This window comes from Protopterus annectens, chromosome 14.part0 (assembly GCF_019279795.1).
Source record: "Protopterus annectens isolate FY-2018-M chromosome 14.part0, PAN1.0, whole genome shotgun sequence".
Lineage (NCBI taxonomy): Eukaryota > Metazoa > Chordata > Ceratodontiformes > Protopteridae > Protopterus > Protopterus annectens.
In genome coordinates, this window is record NC_056748.1 from 809,941,756 (window position 1) to 809,960,186 (window position 18,431).

An 18,431-nucleotide genomic window follows, 5' to 3' on the forward strand; every position below is an offset into this window, starting at 1 on the left:
TGCTCTCCCCTTCTGTTACTCTCTGTTCCTACCTTCAAAGTGGGATACTGAACTTTAGGAAAATCTTTGTTTAATTGTTAAAATTCAAAGTGAGCAATCCATTGTTTCATTCATTCTTGGGAATGTTTTGGACTTCATATTACAGAATGAATGATGTCCTTCCATTTTACTGTTGCAGTATTCTTCACCTAAGGAATCTTCTGCCAAGGATAACCCAATTTCCAGCCAGTATACCAAAGCCTTCAGCTCTTGTAAGTGCTGTAATTCACACATATGGTCCCCCGCATGATGTAAGGCATAAAGGTGATGTACGGACACAGATACTCAGGACTTGTTTGCTGCCAGTCCAAACGCCATTATTGAACATTGATCTGAACGCCCTTCTGCTATGCTAGTTACCAAGCCATGCTTTCAGATAAGCACCCTGTTGGGGTTTCTTCTCTTCCTTTATTATTGTTGTTATTGCGTTCATGTTATCCAGAAAGGGAAAATGTCAGTGTGGGAGGATGTTCCCCATAAAGACCATCATGACCAGTGTCTTTTTTTTTGATTGGGTGCTTTCCACAATCGTATACAATGTTCTATCTGTCAGGTGTTTGTGCACGAGACCCTACATAGTCACTTCTCCTCCTTGTTTATACACCTGGAGAACCAACGTCTTAAGTTGTTGTCTCAAGGTGCTATGGTGTAATCCTCCCGTCCCAAGGACCAGCCATCTGCCAAGAAGAAGGCCAAAAAAGTTAGGCCTGAATCCAGCTGCTGTCCAGCCTCCTCGGCTGTCTCTCTCGATGCTTGTGGAAGCATGGAGGACCATCCAGTGGTTGCTTTGGATTCCTCTGCAGCGACCGTAATGGAGGCCGGCATGGATCCACCTTCTCACACACCCTTGGAGGCTTTTCAGATGTCTGTGCCTGATGTTGAGGGGGAACCTCTGCTGATTATATTCGGACAGAGGGAGATTCCTCAGATCTTAGTGAGTGAGGAGATTCCTACCACCATCATTAAGTTGTTTCAGGGTTCTGACTGTCCAAGGGTGTTCCGAGTGGATGTTCTGCTGAAAAAAAAAAACAAAAGAAAAGTATATTTTCCTGTTGTAAAGGATCCCCAACATGAACAACAGGATTTCACTCTGGGATTATTTAATGCTTTGATGGCCTCGAGTCCACCTCAAGGGGTCTCTATTCCTGCTCCTCCCTCGTCTTCCACTCCACTCAAGAGGCCTGGGGAATTAGATTCCTTGGATGAGGATCTAGACTCAGGGGAAGAATCCTTAGCTTATTCTTCCCAAATCTCTTCCCCTTGGACTAAGATTGAGAGGAAGAGAACTCCTTAAGTCCAAACTTCCCTTTAGAAGAGCTGTCCTTTGGGGATAACATTGCCATTATGATGGACTGTTTTAAGTGGAATTGTTCTCAAGTCTCTGATATTCAAAAAAGGTGTTACAAGCTCCTACAAATGTAGTCTCCCAAACCAACTGCTGTTCCTCTGTTTTGGCAACCCTTCTGGATATCTTTTCAGCAGCTTCTGTAGGCCCTGACTGTCAGACTCCTGCACCTAAGAAGCCAGATAGGTTCTATAAAGTGCCTGAGCAATGCAAATTTCTTTATAAATGCCCTTCTGCTGACCCTTTTGTAGTGTCAGTCTCTTTTGATAAGCCATCCAAGTTGTTGCCTTCCACCAGGCTGTTGCCTTCTGTCCAGGATAGTAGGACAACAGAAAGGCTGGGCAAGAAAGGTTTACAGTGCTGCCACTTTATCCTTTAGGGCTATCAACTACCAGACTCATATGATCAAGTATGTCTTGGCTGTCCTCTTTCAGGTTTCTAAAGTGGTTTCCCAACTTCCTGATTCTGAGAGGAAGGTGTCAGCTCTTTTCCTGCTCGGCTCTACTTCTCAAGTTGCCCACCATTCAGTCAAATGCAGCTATGATGTAGCTGATAGCCTCCTCCAAGTCTATTGCCTTTGATTCATTTATGAGACATTATTCTTAGCTTCATCTTCAGGCTTTGCCTGATGACATGGAGGCCAAACTTTTGGATCATCCTTTGGATAATAAAAGCCTTTTTTGGATCTGCTGCTGCTGATTTTTTCAAGTCTCACCAGAACAAGGGTAAAGCCTTACAGGAACTGAAACATATTTTTGTTTCTTCTACTCCTAAATTTCAAGCAATTATTCTTCCAATTCTGCCTTTGTTCTTAGGCAATCTCACCCTCCTCCCAAGAGCAAGAAGGGTTCTAGGTGGGTGCCTCCTACTAAGTCTACTCAGATTCCCGCCTCCCAGAAACCTCCTTTCCAGGGCAAGCCTGGTTATATCTGTTGGTTTGCTTTCTCCTTCCCTTGTCCCTCTGTCTTTTCGTGTATCTTCCAAATTCACTACAGATCACTTCAGACTATTGGGTTCTGTCCATTATCTGTCAGTGATATTTCATGGTTTGGAAGTCCCTTCCTCCATTTTCAGGCATTCCTCAACCTCCTTGGGAACAGCTGTTTTATTTCCCAGAGGTTCTTCGCACTCTCTTGGCTCGGGGCATCATTCAAGTCATGCTTCTCACCCAGGTAGGGAAGGGATTTTATTCCAGGATTTTTTGGCCCCACAAAAGAAGGGTGCATGGAGACCAATTCTAGATTGCTCCCTGCTGAAAACCTTTCTCAAGATCCTTTCATTTTGGATGATATCCCTTGCAGACATTGTTTCCTCTTCTTTTTACCCAGGCCTTTCTGGTATCTGGATCTCAAGGATGCATACCTTCTCACCCCCATTCATACTTTCTTCAGCAAATTTTTACATTTTTCTGTCTTCCTTGCATTATCAATTCTCTGCTTTGCCCTTTGGCCTCTCTACTGCCCCAAGGGTATTCACCAAATGCCTCGCTCCTATCATTGCTTTTTGTAGGATTCAAGGTATTCAGATTTTTCCCTATTTAGATCTGCTTGTTCAAGCTCCTTACCTCAACAACCTGCTTCAGGATCTCTAGTTTACTACTTCCCTGTTACATAGTCTGGGGATTACCATAAAGTTCAGAAATCATTTCTGATGCCTTCTCAGGATTATATTTTCATTGGCTACAGGCTTTCCTCTGTTATGTTCTGAATCCCAAGTTCTTTGGTTTGGAAGGTAGTTGCCATGTCTTTTAGAAGGGGATGCATCTGTATGCCTTTCTACCCTTCCTATGTTACCACGAGTTTTGTACAAGTTCAGGCAGGACTCTCCCAAAATCTTGCTGGTTACTCCCTTTTGGGCCCAGTAAGTAATGATTCCCCCTTCTTTCTCACTTAGCCAGGGACAATCATCACAAGTTACCTCACTGTGTGGATCTTCTCACACAAGACAAGGGGTCCCTTATTATCCTCACTTGTCCGCTCTTCACTTGACGCTGTGAGCGATAGGGTTTTGATCCCTTTCAGGCACCTCTTTTCTATGGACGGGCTTTAGGTTCTGTAGGAGATCAGGAAATCATACAAGTCCAAATAGAAGAGATGTTTGTCTGGTGCCCCTGCCACCATCAGGATCATCTATCTCTGGAGGTTCCTTTGGTTCTGTCTTATTTGTGTGATCTGCTCCGTGTTGGGTTATTCTTCAGTGAATGCTCAACTGTCAGCAGTGTCCACCCCTGAATCCTCCTCTGACCTCTGGTTTTGAGATCAAGCAATTCCTTAAAGACATCCTTCATATTAGACCTCCCAGGAAGCCTATTCTGGCTTCTTGGGACCTCAGTTTTGTACATGAGAAACTGACACAGTCTCCTCATCAGCCTGCTGCTTCAGCTTTCTTACAACATAGTACTTGGAAGACTGTTCTGCTTTTGGCTCTTACTTTCAGCCAAGAGAGTATCTGAATTTTGGGGTCTCATGGCTATTCCTCCTTTTGTAATTTTTCAGAGACATGGTGTCTCTTTGTACTAATCCTTATTTTATGCTGAAGGTGGTCAGTGAGTTGCCCCTTAATCAGCCTGTTCACCTTCCTTCCATTTTTTCCTTCTTGTGACAGTTCTTCACACCTTGGATTTGCATAGATTGCTCAGATATTATTTAGATAAAGCTGAAGTTTTTCACAGATCTGAGCAGCTTTCTTTTCATCCCAGGACTTTGGGTTTGTCTGTTGCTAAGCAAACCATCTCCTCCTGGATTTCTAAGGCCATTTCCTTTTGTTATTCTTTTCATGGCAGATGTCTTTCCTCATCTGTAAAGGTACATTCTAATAGGACAGTTGCCTCCTGTATTTTTTTTTTTGCCTTTTTTAGGGGTTTGGATACCAGTTCTATCCTTGATGCTGCTACTTGGTCTTCTCTGTTCATTACAAATTAGATTTCCAGGGCCAGAGCAGGCTTTGCCAGGGCTGTCCTGCATGGGTTTGCAGAAGGTTCTTCTCTGCCTTCCTCCTGAGCTCTTGTACACTCCCTTAGGTAAAGTATACTGCAACAGTGATATGGAAAGACATAGTACGGCTGTGTAAAATCATACCTTAACAGTAGATGTCCTCTCCTTTACTGTTGCAGTATTCGGTCCCTCCCTCCTTTACCCACTGCCCTGACTCTTGCCCTGTGTTCTAGTTGTCCTCCTGGACAAGGGGCCCTTCTCCCTTCTTTATTTTTATTTCTAGATACACACGTTCCTCTTTGTCCCTGAAGGTATTCGGTTAATTCTGGGGCTTTTTAAGTTCTTCATATCTGCATCCATACATCACCTTTATGCCCTGCATCATGTGCTGGTAGCATATGTGTGATGTACGGTGCCTATAAGAGCTGAAGGCTTTGGTATATTGCCCAGACGTTGAGTTATCCTTTGCAGGAGATCCCTTAGGTGAAGAACGTTGCAACAGTGAAGAGAAGGACATCTACTGTTATGGTAAGATTTTAGACAACTGTACTTTCTCCACAGGGGGCAGGCAGTCAGAGAGGTGTTGCCTAGGGGATCATCCTCCTTGCCCCATTGTACCTCCCACCTGAATAACTTATCCAAATGTATACAGTCAGTTACTGCCATCACTTCTGCATATCAACTGGTGAGCAGAAGTCAGTAACTTTCCCAACAGGTTTCAGTCACAATCCCACCAATACTTCCACTGAGCTCTTCCTCATCCTAAGCCATCCTAAAGCTTGATAATAGGACTGCTACAACAGGAGCTCTGGGCTTGGATAGTCATTATACTCAGTATTTGCTAGTCCATCTTTTGCCTAGAATAGGTGGCTGTCTGCCCTGCAAACACAGATACACGGTCTCCTACACAAAGAAGGGGAGTAATGTCAAGAGCAGCAAATAGCAACATTATATACGTAGACAGCTTAGGTGGAAGTAAAATCCTTTATCACCAAAGGATCCTTTGTATACTGTTTTGGAAAAAAACATTCACAAATTGAATTGTATTTGTTTTAAAATATTTGCATTCTACTGTTTGCTTTTGTTAGCTGGAAAAGTCTAACTGGGGCAAGTCCATTATTTTAGGTAATGCCAAGGAGCAAAGTACCAACCTAACAAATGAAATAAAAAGCAAATAAATAGTAAATACAGAATGATGGCTTTGCGTAGCAATACAATGTAACCATGTACATATACTAAGGAGATTATAGTGATAAAGTCAAGTGCCATATCAACAAAACACTACAGGAAAATGTTTATTCATTATGATTTCAGAGTATACAGTTGACAAAGCAAGTAATACGTGCAGCAAGAAGGAGCAGGGAACTTTAAAAGTAAGAGACAGGTAAAAGAACAGGGGGATATGACAGGAGGCACGATGTAAAAGAGGCAGAGTATTATAGAGTAAAGGGTACATCTGTGGCAGTTCAGTGGTGAGCAGGAGAGAGGGAGTAAATAATGATTGTGTCTGTGGACACTATTTTAAAAGAAGATGACTGTAGTTGTCAGTGTCAGACTGTTCACACAGTATTTAAGTACTGGAGAGTGTGATTGCTTTTTTTAAGCTTAAACTTCTCACATAAGTTGCAGAGGAATTATGACATACCACAGACAGAGGAAATTTGTAATCGGTAGTACTACTGACAATCTTAAATTGCAGAAGCCAGGAGCTCAGACTGCTGTAAACAAGACAAGAGAGGTGTGAAACTGTTTTCCATTGTCTTTATTGCAGAGAGGAAGAGAATTTACACCGATTCACAGTTGCTTCTAATGTAGCCATGCCTTTCATTGCAGTCAGTAGTTCAAAGGCAGCTGTCACTTCTTTTAATAAATTTACATAAGCAGCATCACAGTAGTGAAATGCTAAGCTTTAAACTTTAAATGTTTGTTGTTTATACTGGTTTACATTTTAAGATGACTTGAATGTAGTAGTATCAAAGATGTCTGTGACATTTAGAGAAAAGTAAGAAAATATTTTTTCTTGTAAAGTTTCAGCACATTTACCAAAGTGTAGGGGGAGGGGCTGTCACTTCATCTTGGACTACAAAAAGATACTTTGAACAAAGGCCTGCAATTTAACAACTGTGTTGGTTGCAGCTGTATAATTCCTTAGTATGCTGTAAAATGAGCCCTGAGATGCACAAAAATAAGGGCCATTCAATAAATAAAATCAGCAGTCCTTTTACAGTATATATGACAGTGACTAACACTAATCCCGTTATATGTCCATGGCATGGGAATACACTGCTACTTCACTGTCTGGTGTGACACATCTAAAGCAGACTTGAAATGGATTATGGGAAAGAGAAAGACTTGAAGAACAATAAGTTAACATTGATATGTCAAGCCCCACTGACATCCATTTTGCAGAAAACATTAAAATTCTGTAAGAAGCAGTCAGAGATTATGAGGTGTTAAAATAGCTCAGAAAACTGAGACAGCATAACAAATAGATTTTTTTTTTTAGATTTAAGGTGGAGTTTTCTTTTAAAAATGGGATATGAGCAGTTCAGATTTGTACCAGGATGGAGCATGTCAGACTCAATGTTTGTAGTAAGACAGGTAGTGGAGAAGAAGCTAAATATGAAGAGTCCAAATGGGAATTCCTAAACTTGGAGAAAGCTTATGCCAAGGTCCAAAGAAAGATGATGTCCTGCAATGGTTTGAACTTCTGTAAACATTGGTAGAATTAGTGCAGGCCATGTACATGGACCCAATGACACAAGTACAAACATTGTTTGGACTCTCACATAGGTTCACAGTGAGAGTGGTGGTTCAGCAGGGCTCAGCTCTGAGCCCATTGTAGTTCTTGACTTATTATACTTGCAAAAAGGTAGCAGGGTACAGTTCAACAAACCTGCTATGTGCAGGTGAATGTGGCATTACACAAAGACCCTGAACCAGATCTCTAGCAGATGATGGGGGAATGGAATGCAACACTGAAGGCACATTGGATGAAACTGAGTGCAGACAAGACAGTTGTTATGGGAGTAAATGGAGGAAATCAGAAGAAATTGAAAACTGAGATAGAAGGGAAAATAGTGGAACAGGCTAAAAGCTTCATGTGTTTGGGAGAGGTGATTGAGGAGAAGGAAAGTCTGAATGAAGCCGTAAGGCCCTATATTTCCCAGATTTTATATTGATTAATTTCTCTCATCTAGAATAATGTATGGTTGCTTGCAGTATTTGAAGTTTCAGTTAGGGTTTATAGTTTTAATATGAATGTGATGTTCAAATAAAGTTCTGACTTAAGGCAAAAGTGCCCACCTAACTTTTGTAACCTGGATACTTTGATTCTAGCAATAAAAAAGATCACCAAAGACAGGACAGTGTGCTTATAGAGTCTATGTTCCTACATGTTTTTAAATGTATAAACTTTTAAAAAGGAGATGCAAGATATTGGTTGTTTATTATTAAATGCCAAGTACAGGAAATAGCATGTCATGTGGTGCTGTTTATTCCAGAGAATTCAGTTTGAGTGCTCACCTCTGATCACTGTCTTATTAACAGCCATGTAGCAGTTGTGCTGTCATCATAGAACGGGAACACATAGTGCTGTGGTGGTTGCTTAATGGCCCACATGAGCAGAGATTAAAGTATAAATAAAGATCAGAGGCAACTAGCTATTAGTTGCCAGTGTACAGTGCATGCACCAATGTATTGTGGGAAGGCAATGTTACAATAAAGAAGGCTTGCTAACTTTACTATCCCAGAAAAGCACACTGAGTCTTTGTCTTTATTTTTCATACTGACATTACATCTGTGTGCTTTTCTGGGATAGTTAGCTAGCTAGTTGCCTCTGATCTTTATTTATACTTTATTTTTTTAATCTCTGCTCATGTGGGCCATTAAGCAACCACCACAGCCACTATGTGTTCCCGTTCTGTGATGAGAGCGCATCTACTACATGGCTGTCAACCAGACAGTGATCAGAGGGATTTTCTTGTATGCCCTGTGTTTCCCTTCTTGTGTATACCATTAGTGTTCAAGGGAGGGTGAAGAGTGGACTGTTGTATGGGACGTCACCAGATTCTTCAAATGATGCAAGTTTCAGAGGTTCCATTTCTATTGCTGTAAGCATTTCCATGTGATCTCTGGTCTTCTGTGGAGAATTTGGCATGGAGTGTGAATAACAAAGCATTTGCACTTATTCCCTCCCCCTCCTAGGAGAAGCACACCAGCAGTGCCTTATCATTCCCCCCTCTTTTTCTGTCTCTGCCATTTCCTTCAGTGTTGAGTCACTAATGAAACCCAAATCACCTGGGTATAGTTAGAAATGCTTCCCTCTTTGCTGCTGAGCTGACATCTTTTTTATACTTTGTTGTACTGAGATAGAGGCAGGAGCCATTTTGGCAAGGTGTGTTTTCCACCAGGTGTTCTTTATATGTGATGTCATAATCTCTCCTTATAAATGTGGAAGCAAGGAGATAGCAATTCCTCCTGTGGGACTGTCAATGGGTAATGTGGATGAAAGGATCTCCGTCTCACAGTGATGAAACCTCATTTAATAATGGTGCTTGCACAGGTATGTCTGTATGTGCTTTTGCAGGATTAAGTGCACCTTTCTTGGCAGTGCATTTAATTTACATAGGTTTATCTACATGCCTTGTGTGTGCCTGATTGTCAAAGCCTGTATTTCATGCATGCAGTCAGACATGTCCTGGTCAAAACCCATAGCACTCAATGTATATAGACCTGTAGAGGAAATGGCTTATTTGCTTTTACCCTTTCCCCATTTTGTGTCTTTGCAGGCTTCATAATCTGTACTCTGTAATGTCTGTACCATCAGCTGTCAGTCTCCTGCAGTTGCAACAGTGCTGTTCACACTACAGCTAACCTTTCAGGATTTTTTATTACGTCATCATATAAAGAATTACAATCCCAGTCTCATTGCTAACCAAGCAGAAAGTCATTGTGTTGATTAAAATAGGATTGAATGATTTAAAATCTTGAAATGCCTTAGAGTGGGTGCACTTAATTAGCTTTACTTGTGTTGTATTTTTCTCATTCCAGTTTTGCATTCGGCATTTTGCAAAGTATTTCTTAAAGTAAGGCAAAAAGTGTATTTGAGAAGGAAACTGTTATCACTGTGCTTTGAGTCAAGAAATGACATCACTCTGTCATCTGTCCTATTATGGGACTCCTTTACTGGTATAGTCTTTGCAGTAATTTGTGTACTTGGAATGCTGATATATTGGCTGTATTTTTTTAAGTCACGGTTTTTAACTTGATCTTCTAACTTTACAGCAGAGTGTTTAGGTGGAGCCTTGTTTTGGAAAGATTTAGTGAACATAGCCAAGGAAGCTGGATTCACCACCCCTCGCTTGGTGACTGCCAAACAGGTCATGGTCAACAACAAAGAACTGGAAGCTGCCATTGGTAGGCTGGAAAATACTTTTAAATTGTTTTATCAAATATAAGTCAAGTTTTACCTTTGCATTGTGGTTTCAGAAGTGCGTGCACACACACACACACACACACACACACACACACACACACACACACACACACACACCTCCTTCTGAAGCAAGAGGCAGTGATATTTTTCTTTTTTCCTTTTGCCCGACATTGCTTTATGCAGAATATGTGCAAGCAGAGAAGACATTATTATTTGTTTGTTTAGTTAATATGTACTGCAGACTGTGTGTGGCAAAAGCCTTCTTGCAACAGCCTGAACTGTAGATAAAGGACTGTGAATGATAAACTAGTGCATGAAAATCTATACATTTCAGAAGCCACCACTAATTGGCTTTCAAAGAGCTAAACTGGTTAGAACTCACACTCTGCTTAACAAACATCCAGTTCACAGAGTACACAGACTTCTCATCTCCATAAGCCCCAAAATTGCCCAGCCCTAAACATTATTCAGCCCTACTCCCCAAAAACAGGGCTTTACATTCTAGAGATAAATCGCTTCTCGCTATCACCAAAGCATAAAATTAGTGCAGGAGACTCCCTGTATTCAACCAATATTGCCAAAGCCTGGAATCATTCCAGTTAACACTGAAAGGAATCTAAGAGCTAAACTCTTTCAAAAACCAATTCTCATAGGATTTAACAAAAGGCTCTACTGCTGAATTCCCACAGGCTAGATCTTTAACTTCCAACCATTTTTGCTAAGGCTGGTATCACCTTTAGTCTGAATCTGTGTACATAGCCTGAAACTTATCCAGCCTACTCCCAATCCCAGATGCTCTCCTCTCCTTTTTTTTAACAGAAATGCATGGTTTATAGCCCATATGCTATGTTTTTTTCTCTCCCTGCTATACCACCAAATAGAAAAGAATATAAATTACAATTAGAGTTAGTCTCATTAGATCAACTAGTATATAAGATGCATGATGCTATATATATAAGCCATTAGACCTCAGGAATTTGTTTTAAAAGTGTTCAGATTTGTAAAGTAATACTTACTTTTTGCTGTATTTGGATCTATACAACTAGTATTCATTTTTCTGATTCCGGACTACTGATCTGCTTATTTGTTTAACTGGTTGATTCTGTCATTCAGGAATTGTGTTTTTACTGACACTACCACTGCAGCTATGTCATCTCTATGCTACTAAAACTACTGTTATAACTGTAATGTACATCTAATTGACCTAGTCTTGGAGTTAGAAACAGTGTTTACTGATTTAGCACTACAGTTTTAGCATCTGTTCCCCTGCTTTATCCACACTATCCTCAGATTTGTATCTTTTACACCCTCCTATCTCCTCTTTACTTTCTTTGACCTGTCTTTGTCTCCTTCTACTAGCTTCATCCTCTCTTTTTTTTCTCTCTCTATTCAGAGCACACTCGAGCAAATCTGCAGTCTGTAGCTACCACTCCACCCATACAGTATAAGAAGGAATCAGTACTGCAAACTAAACAAGGATATACATTTTGAGCCTCAAGAGCAGGGTCAGTCTACCCAGGCATTCTACTTGTATGTTTTATGAGAGTGAAGCTATTCCATTAGCAGTGTTTCTTAGTAGTTCTCAGCTTGCTAATAAAACTGACTGTTATAGCCTTGTGTCCTCCCCCCCTGCTAGTACAGTAATCCTAACTGTCCAATAGACAGTATACATTTAATTCACATCCCTGTGACTAAATTAACCATCAAGCAGCCCTCTCAGTGCTTTCTGCCTTAGTTTGTATCACTTGGAGGCCCACATGTTTATTTGCATCTCTATACATTCCCCTTCATTGCTAATGCATCTCCCTACTCTAATCTGTGCACAAACTGGTTACTAATCAGCAAGTCAATGTTAAGACACACTCCCAACCTTAATAAACTTTGCTGTCTCTTCTCTCCTTCACTTTACAGGTAGTTTGAATTATTACTTACCCCCTCTGAGGCCTTCACTGATTGCCTCTCTGGTTTCTTTGCATTCCACCTGGTTTACATCCCTTGTGCTATCTCCCTCCCCCAATACAAAGTCTATATTATAATCCTGCTGAGCATGGTGCCATCTTTAAATTTCTAGTCTCCCACCAGGACACAAGTGCTCTTCAGCAATTGCATTCTGCTTGCCAGTAAGCCATTAGACCTCAGGAATTTGTTTTAAAAGTGTTCAGATTTGTAAAGTAATACTTACTTTTTTCTCTTGTCTTGGTTGGCTCTGCCCCGCTCCATTCACCCTCGCTAATGCTCGGGCTCTCTCCGCTCCCCTGCCCTGCCCCCATTCCCTCCCGCCCCCACTACCTCTACATTTATAGTAATCACAGCCACACCCACAGCTCACCCTCACATCACCTCCACCAATCACAGCTCCTCAAGTCATATCACATTATACCACACCAACTTGCTCCACACAAAATACTCCCAATCACTCTCATTCCCACTAGGCATTTTTTACATCACCCACACTACTTCCCCATCCACATATAGTGCAACCCTGTAATTCCTATTCAGAAACCCCACCTAGAAACAACTTAAACTTTATAACCATGACTATCACACAACTAAGTCTAGTCTGTCTTCTCATAATTCTTTACAACACCACAAGTTATCACTCTAGCAATATCCCTAAACTTAGTAGCACAACACTGCATTATGCACTCTCATATACAGACACCACACATTATAATAATATCTGCCCACAGTTATTCAAGAACTACATAACGGACCAATTCAGAACTAAACACATATGGTCTCATTCCTACTCCAAAAAACACAGTACTTTCTCACACTCCTCACCAAACTCCAGCATCTGTATAACCATTTTAACTCCAGGCTCACTATAAGTGGGATATCCACTCCAACCCAGGCCCAAATCCATCCTGTCCAACACAAATGTCAGAACATAACACCCCCACTTTCTTCATCCCTGGGCAAATCAACAACAGCAGCAAAACCAACCATCTTTTAATGCTAAATATTAATATTAGAAGTATCAAAAATAAAATACCTGAACTCCAGGCCACAATAGCACACTACTCCCCAGACATAGTTGTTTTAACAGAAACCTGGCTAAATAAAAAACATAGCTAACTCAGAAGTTCTCCCTACCGGCTACAATATCATTAGAGAAGACAGACCACTTTGTAAAGGGGGTTGAACTGCCTTACTGTACAAGTCCAACTTAACTGTCCGTCAATTACCAAACTCCTACCCCTCCCCCAATAATTGGGACATACTTATCTCACAACTTCAACTTCACCCTAAAAAGGTCATCACCACAACTGTGATCTATATTCCACCTGGTAATACACCTGCTAGCCTTGAAGACTTCTTATCCTGGTGTTCTTCCACATACTCACAAGAAACCCTTATTGTGGGGGACTTCAACCTAGATTGGTTCACCTGTATATCAGAACCACCAAGTAATCTAATAAATTTCCATGGCTACCAGCAGCTAGTCCAAATTCCAACTAGATGTGATAAAAAATTCTAAAAGGGAATCCATCCTTGACTGGGTCCTAACTAACAACCCCACATTGTACCCTCACACAGGCAGTCTCCCAGATACCTTAAGTGACCACAACATAATATACTTTATATGTAGTAGAACAAGCATATGCAAAACCACTAACTATATATCCACTAGAAACCCAAAAAAATTCTCTCCTGAGGTCCTCAACACTTTACTCTGTAACTGTGACTGGACCCCCCTAAAAACCCTCCCACTTGACCAGGCTGTAACATATTTCAACAAAACATTTCTACAACACCTAGACACTGTCGCTCCATTGTGCAAAATCAAGGTTGGAACCTCTACAAACCCCTGGCTCAGTAAAGAAACCAAACAAATCCTCAAGTCCAGAAACACTGCCTGGCTTTACTATCAAAAAAACAAAGAAACACAAAGCCTAACCAAGTACCAAGAACTGCACAACCATGCAAAAAAATACATTAGGCTGGACAAAAAATCCTACTACACAACATTACAAACTAAATACCAACACAACCCGCAAAAATTTTGGAAAAATGTAAACCAGCTACTAAAATCCAACCAAAAGGCTACCCCCAAACCAACCACCCCTGACACTAAAGTTCCCATGGAAACACAATTCAACTCCCACTTTGTGAACTCAATTCTATCCTTAGTATCACAGGACAGTTCCTTCCTCACTATCCCCCCCAACAGAAATAACTCTAATACTAGCTTTTACCCTCAAAACAGTTTCCACCACTTCAATCAAAAGCATGCTCTCCAAACTAAAAAACTCATCAACAGCAGCCGACCTACTCCCCAGCTATTTCTTGAAACTCACAGCAGATGCTACTGCTATCCCAGTCTCCACTCTCATAAACAGATCAGTTGTTGAAAACTATGTGACCAAACTCTAGAAAATATCCTATGTTACACCCATACATAAAGGCGGGACTTCCACTGAACTTAATAACTACAGACCCATTGCTTTACTCTTCCTCCTGGCCAAAATCCTAGAAAAATGCATCCATACCCAGATGCTAAACTATCTCCTAGACAGCAACATCCTGTCACCTACTCAGCATGGTTTCAGACCTGCCCATAGTACCACTTCAGCCCTCCTCTGCTTCACAGACACAGTAAACTGTCACAAAAATGAAGGCCTACAAGTGTCAACTCTTTTTTTGGATATGTCCAAAGCATTTGACACAGTCTCACACCAAATCTTGCTAAACAAACTAAACCAATATCATCTATCAAATTCCACTTTTACCTGATTCCAAAGCTACTGCTAGGTACCAAGCAGTGAAATGGGAACATTCTCTCTCTCCTCAGCTGTCCATAACTATAGGAGTCCCACAGGGGTTCTATCTTAGGACCACTACTATTCTTCACAAATGACCTCCATACCTCCACACAGCATGCATCTATAATTCAGTATTCAGATGACACTACCTTAATCTGTGCTGCACAAAACATTCCCACCCTCCTGCAAACAACTCAACTAGCATTCTCTGACGTTGAAAACTACCTTACCAAAACCCAACTTATCCTCAATCCAAAGAAAACTCAGCTTATGATTATAACCAGTTCTAACAAAAACGCTAACAGTCAACTCACTATCTACTCCACAAATGCTACTACAATTGCTCCAGTGGCACAGGCTAAGCTATTGGGAATAACCATAGACACCCACCTAAAATTTGATAGTGATCTCAACTTAACTATTAAAACGTACATGCCAAACTGGGGTCACTCTACCATATCAAACCATTTCTTACCAACAACACAAGATCAGCCATTGCTCGCTCCCAACTTCTATCCACCCTACTCTATGCATCTCCCATTCTGACTAATCTCAACAAAACTGAACTAAGCAAAATGGAAGCCTGCTATAACAGAATTGCCCACTTTGCTACAAATTGCTCATATAGAACTCATCACTGTACTGCTTTGAGACAGCTCCACTGGCTTAAACTGCCCAACCTCCTAACCTACAATCAGCTCTGCCTCTGTCATTCTATCTATTATCTCCCCAATAAGTGTCCTGCTCTCAAAAAACGTAGTACAACATCACTCAGCCAAAAGGCCTCTTAGATCATCAAGCAAACTACTACTAGAAGTCACCAACAGCTACAATAGCTTTGGAGATGCACTATTTAGTAGTTCAGTGGCTAAAAAATGGAACTCTGTCCCTACTAGCATTTAAAACACATCATCCAAAGCCTCCTTTAAAGACCTCATCAGGCAACATCTCAAGCAAAGTTGGCAGTGCCAAGATTGCTCCCCAGGCTAGTGAAAGTGGATAACATATACATACAAAATCTCGAGCACTTGATAATAGTTTTCAGTCTTGCTCACAAATACTGGCTAATCTACAATGTATGTACTGTACCTGTGTACTATGTATGTATTCTACCTATGTTCCAAATTTCAGCTGTACACCACAAATCTATTAATTACCTTTATTTTTAAAATTAATATTTTTTTTGTTTGTTCTCTCCACTGTAACTGTTTATGTGCCGCATACCACTGTAAAAACATGTCTCTTGTAATTTGTGTGTGTACTGATCATGTCTAAATAACTAAATGTGTCTGTAATTTTTCCTTGTGGAGCTTTTCTCCCCGGGCCTCTTCTGAAAAAGGGCCTTTTCGGCTCAGACACCCCCGGTTAACAAATGTAAAATTAAAAAAAATATATATATATATATATATATATATATATATATATATATATATAAAATTACATACTTTGAAAATATATAGACATTGCTTAAATATTCATGTATTTTGCAAATGTATGTACAGTTTAATATATCATATACTCTGTAAATACATGTATGCTGTTTGTACCCTGGCAAGTCTGTGTGTAATCTTGATAATTTTTGTAAAACATTTGAGGAGCTTTCTTCCTTGGGCCTCCCTCCACTGAAAAGGGTTTAGCTAAATCTAGTTAGACTTTCCTAGTAAACAAAGGCAAAATAAATAAAATAATTCTTTGGATCCAAAGTTCAGTTTGGTGTTACTGTGATTCAGGTCATAAACTTTCTGCTCGCTACAGTATTGTTTTAATCTCCTCATGATGGCTTCCTTAGTTAATAGCAAAATAGATGCCCTCATAAATAGATGGATAAGAAAGTACACTTTCAAACTGAACACACAACATTTGTACCACATATGAGACTTGCAGCAGGAACTATGCCGTTTAGGTTTGCTTCTCTGATATGTAGTCATAATCACTGTTATTTCTTAGTATGTGCTGCATGAGCTGGAACACTTTCCTTTACAAGGTAGCCTACTCCCCAGCCTGTAGCTTCAGTACCTGTTATACACTGCCTCTGTCACATCAATTCTTCCATCCCATTATCCCTTCAATTCTGTTCTGTTCCATTAACGCACACACTTCTATAACCCTCTAGAGTAGCAGTCATAATTCATCATTATTGTTTGTGACAGTCCACTAAGTAAGCTACATAGATTAAAGCTTGATAGCTTCTCCTGTTTGTGTTCAACAGCTATACTTGCAGCAAGGCTACATTTTAGGTCGTGTGCTCTTTCTTTCTGTGTGAATGACTTACAGCAACGCTGTGGAAAGTGTGTTTTTATCATGTGTAATGATGGCAGAGTTCTGTTAGTGCATGCTGGGAGCTTAAACTTACTCTAGCCAAAACTGCAAGGTGGCTTAACAGCATCAAATGTGTGGCTACTTGAAAATCAACTAAAGTTAAATCTATACAAAACCAAATACATTATGTTCAGTTCAAGAAAAGTCCTCCCACCTAAAAACATGCCTCACATTTTTCTCACTTGCTTAGAGAAAAACAGCTCTTGTACTCACTTTCCTCACTTATCTAGAGGAAAGTAGTTGTTTATTCAGGCATGTCCATGGGTCAGCTCCCAGTGTTCTCTCCTGTATATGTGATAATTCTGGACATCTTGAGGCAATGTAGAAATTGCCTCATGTACACAAACAACCCTCTTCTCCTACCACCCAACACTACAACCTGTGAGAGATGCACTTATCTAGCCAAATTGGAGGTAAAGCCCTCTCCAACTAAGACTGAACTTGACAGTCAAGAGGAGAAGGTAAACATTTGCACCACACCAATCACATAGTCTCACTAAATCTACACCACCAAAATCCACACATAGTAGCACAAAGATATTTGCGGAGGCTCTCAGTAATAATCTATCTAAGCAACAGAGACCTCCAGAAATGCAAGCAACCTCCATCCCCCAACACAACCCAAATGAAACATAGCCCACAGACTCAGTGTGCACCTCAACCACAGCCAATAAGGCAAAACAACATACCCAACACTCTAGTCATAGGTGACTCTATAGTCAGGCACACTGATGTCCCACTCACCAGGCTAAACAAGGAGAAGGTTACTGTCAGCTGCCTGTTGGGTGCCAGCATCTGCCACATAACCCACGCACTCAGGTCAGTCCACAACAAGTACAGATATGACTATGTCATTGTCCATGTTGGTGTGAATGACCTGAGACGTACGTACCTGGACTACATGAAAAGAGACATGGAAGAGCTCTCCGTTCTTGTAGTCCAGTCAGGTATGACCTTAGCCCTGAGTAGCTTTCTGCCATCGCCCAGAATGATACCACAGTACAAGGACAAAATGATTGACTTCAACAATTGGCTAAGCTTCTGGTGTCATTCTAAGGGGATCCAGTATCTGTCTGCTTGGAATGACATGGTCGACAGACCACGATGCTTTGCCACAGATGGCCTGCACCCGTCGCTCCTGGGATTTCGGATACTGGCTAAGACTCTTGCCGCCACTATAGTGCCTTTTTTAGGCAAGATTCAAATGAAAAATTCACCACCGTAACAGGAACCGGCAAGCAAAAACTGAAGGTAATGCTACTCAGTGCTAGAAGTCTAAATCTCAAAATGCACTCACTCGAGGCACTCCTTAAAATGGAGAACATCGATATCTGTGCAGTGACTGAGACCTGGTTCAAGGCTCCCGAGAGCAACCCTGCACTACCAGGCTGTAATTCATACCTCACTTTTTGGCCGTGTAACCTGGACCGAAACACCAAAGGCAGAGGTGTGTCCATATTCAATAAGGGTATCCACACCTCCAGGCTAGTTGCTCAGCATAATGCATCCGAGGTTATCCAAGTGCAACTAACTCTGGGCAAAACTGCAGTCCAAATTGTAGCTTGCTACAGATCCCCCACCATGCACCAGGA

The 18,431-nt window shown here is 41.0% G+C and overlaps 1 protein-coding gene across 2 annotated transcripts in view; it reads left to right on the top strand.

The window, feature by feature from the left end:
* The window catches only part of AS3MT (arsenite methyltransferase), a gene marked incomplete at its 5' end in the record, with an annotated part of 471,486 nt that overhangs the window by 299,535 nt on the left and 153,520 nt on the right, over positions 1 to 18,431 (top strand). The window contains 1 exon segment of one of the 2 annotated variants that reach the window (XM_044056556.1): positions 9,604 to 9,735. In XM_044056556.1, the coding sequence (XP_043912491.1) occupies positions 9,604 to 9,735 (132 nt within the window). 2 annotated transcript variants of the gene reach the window in all.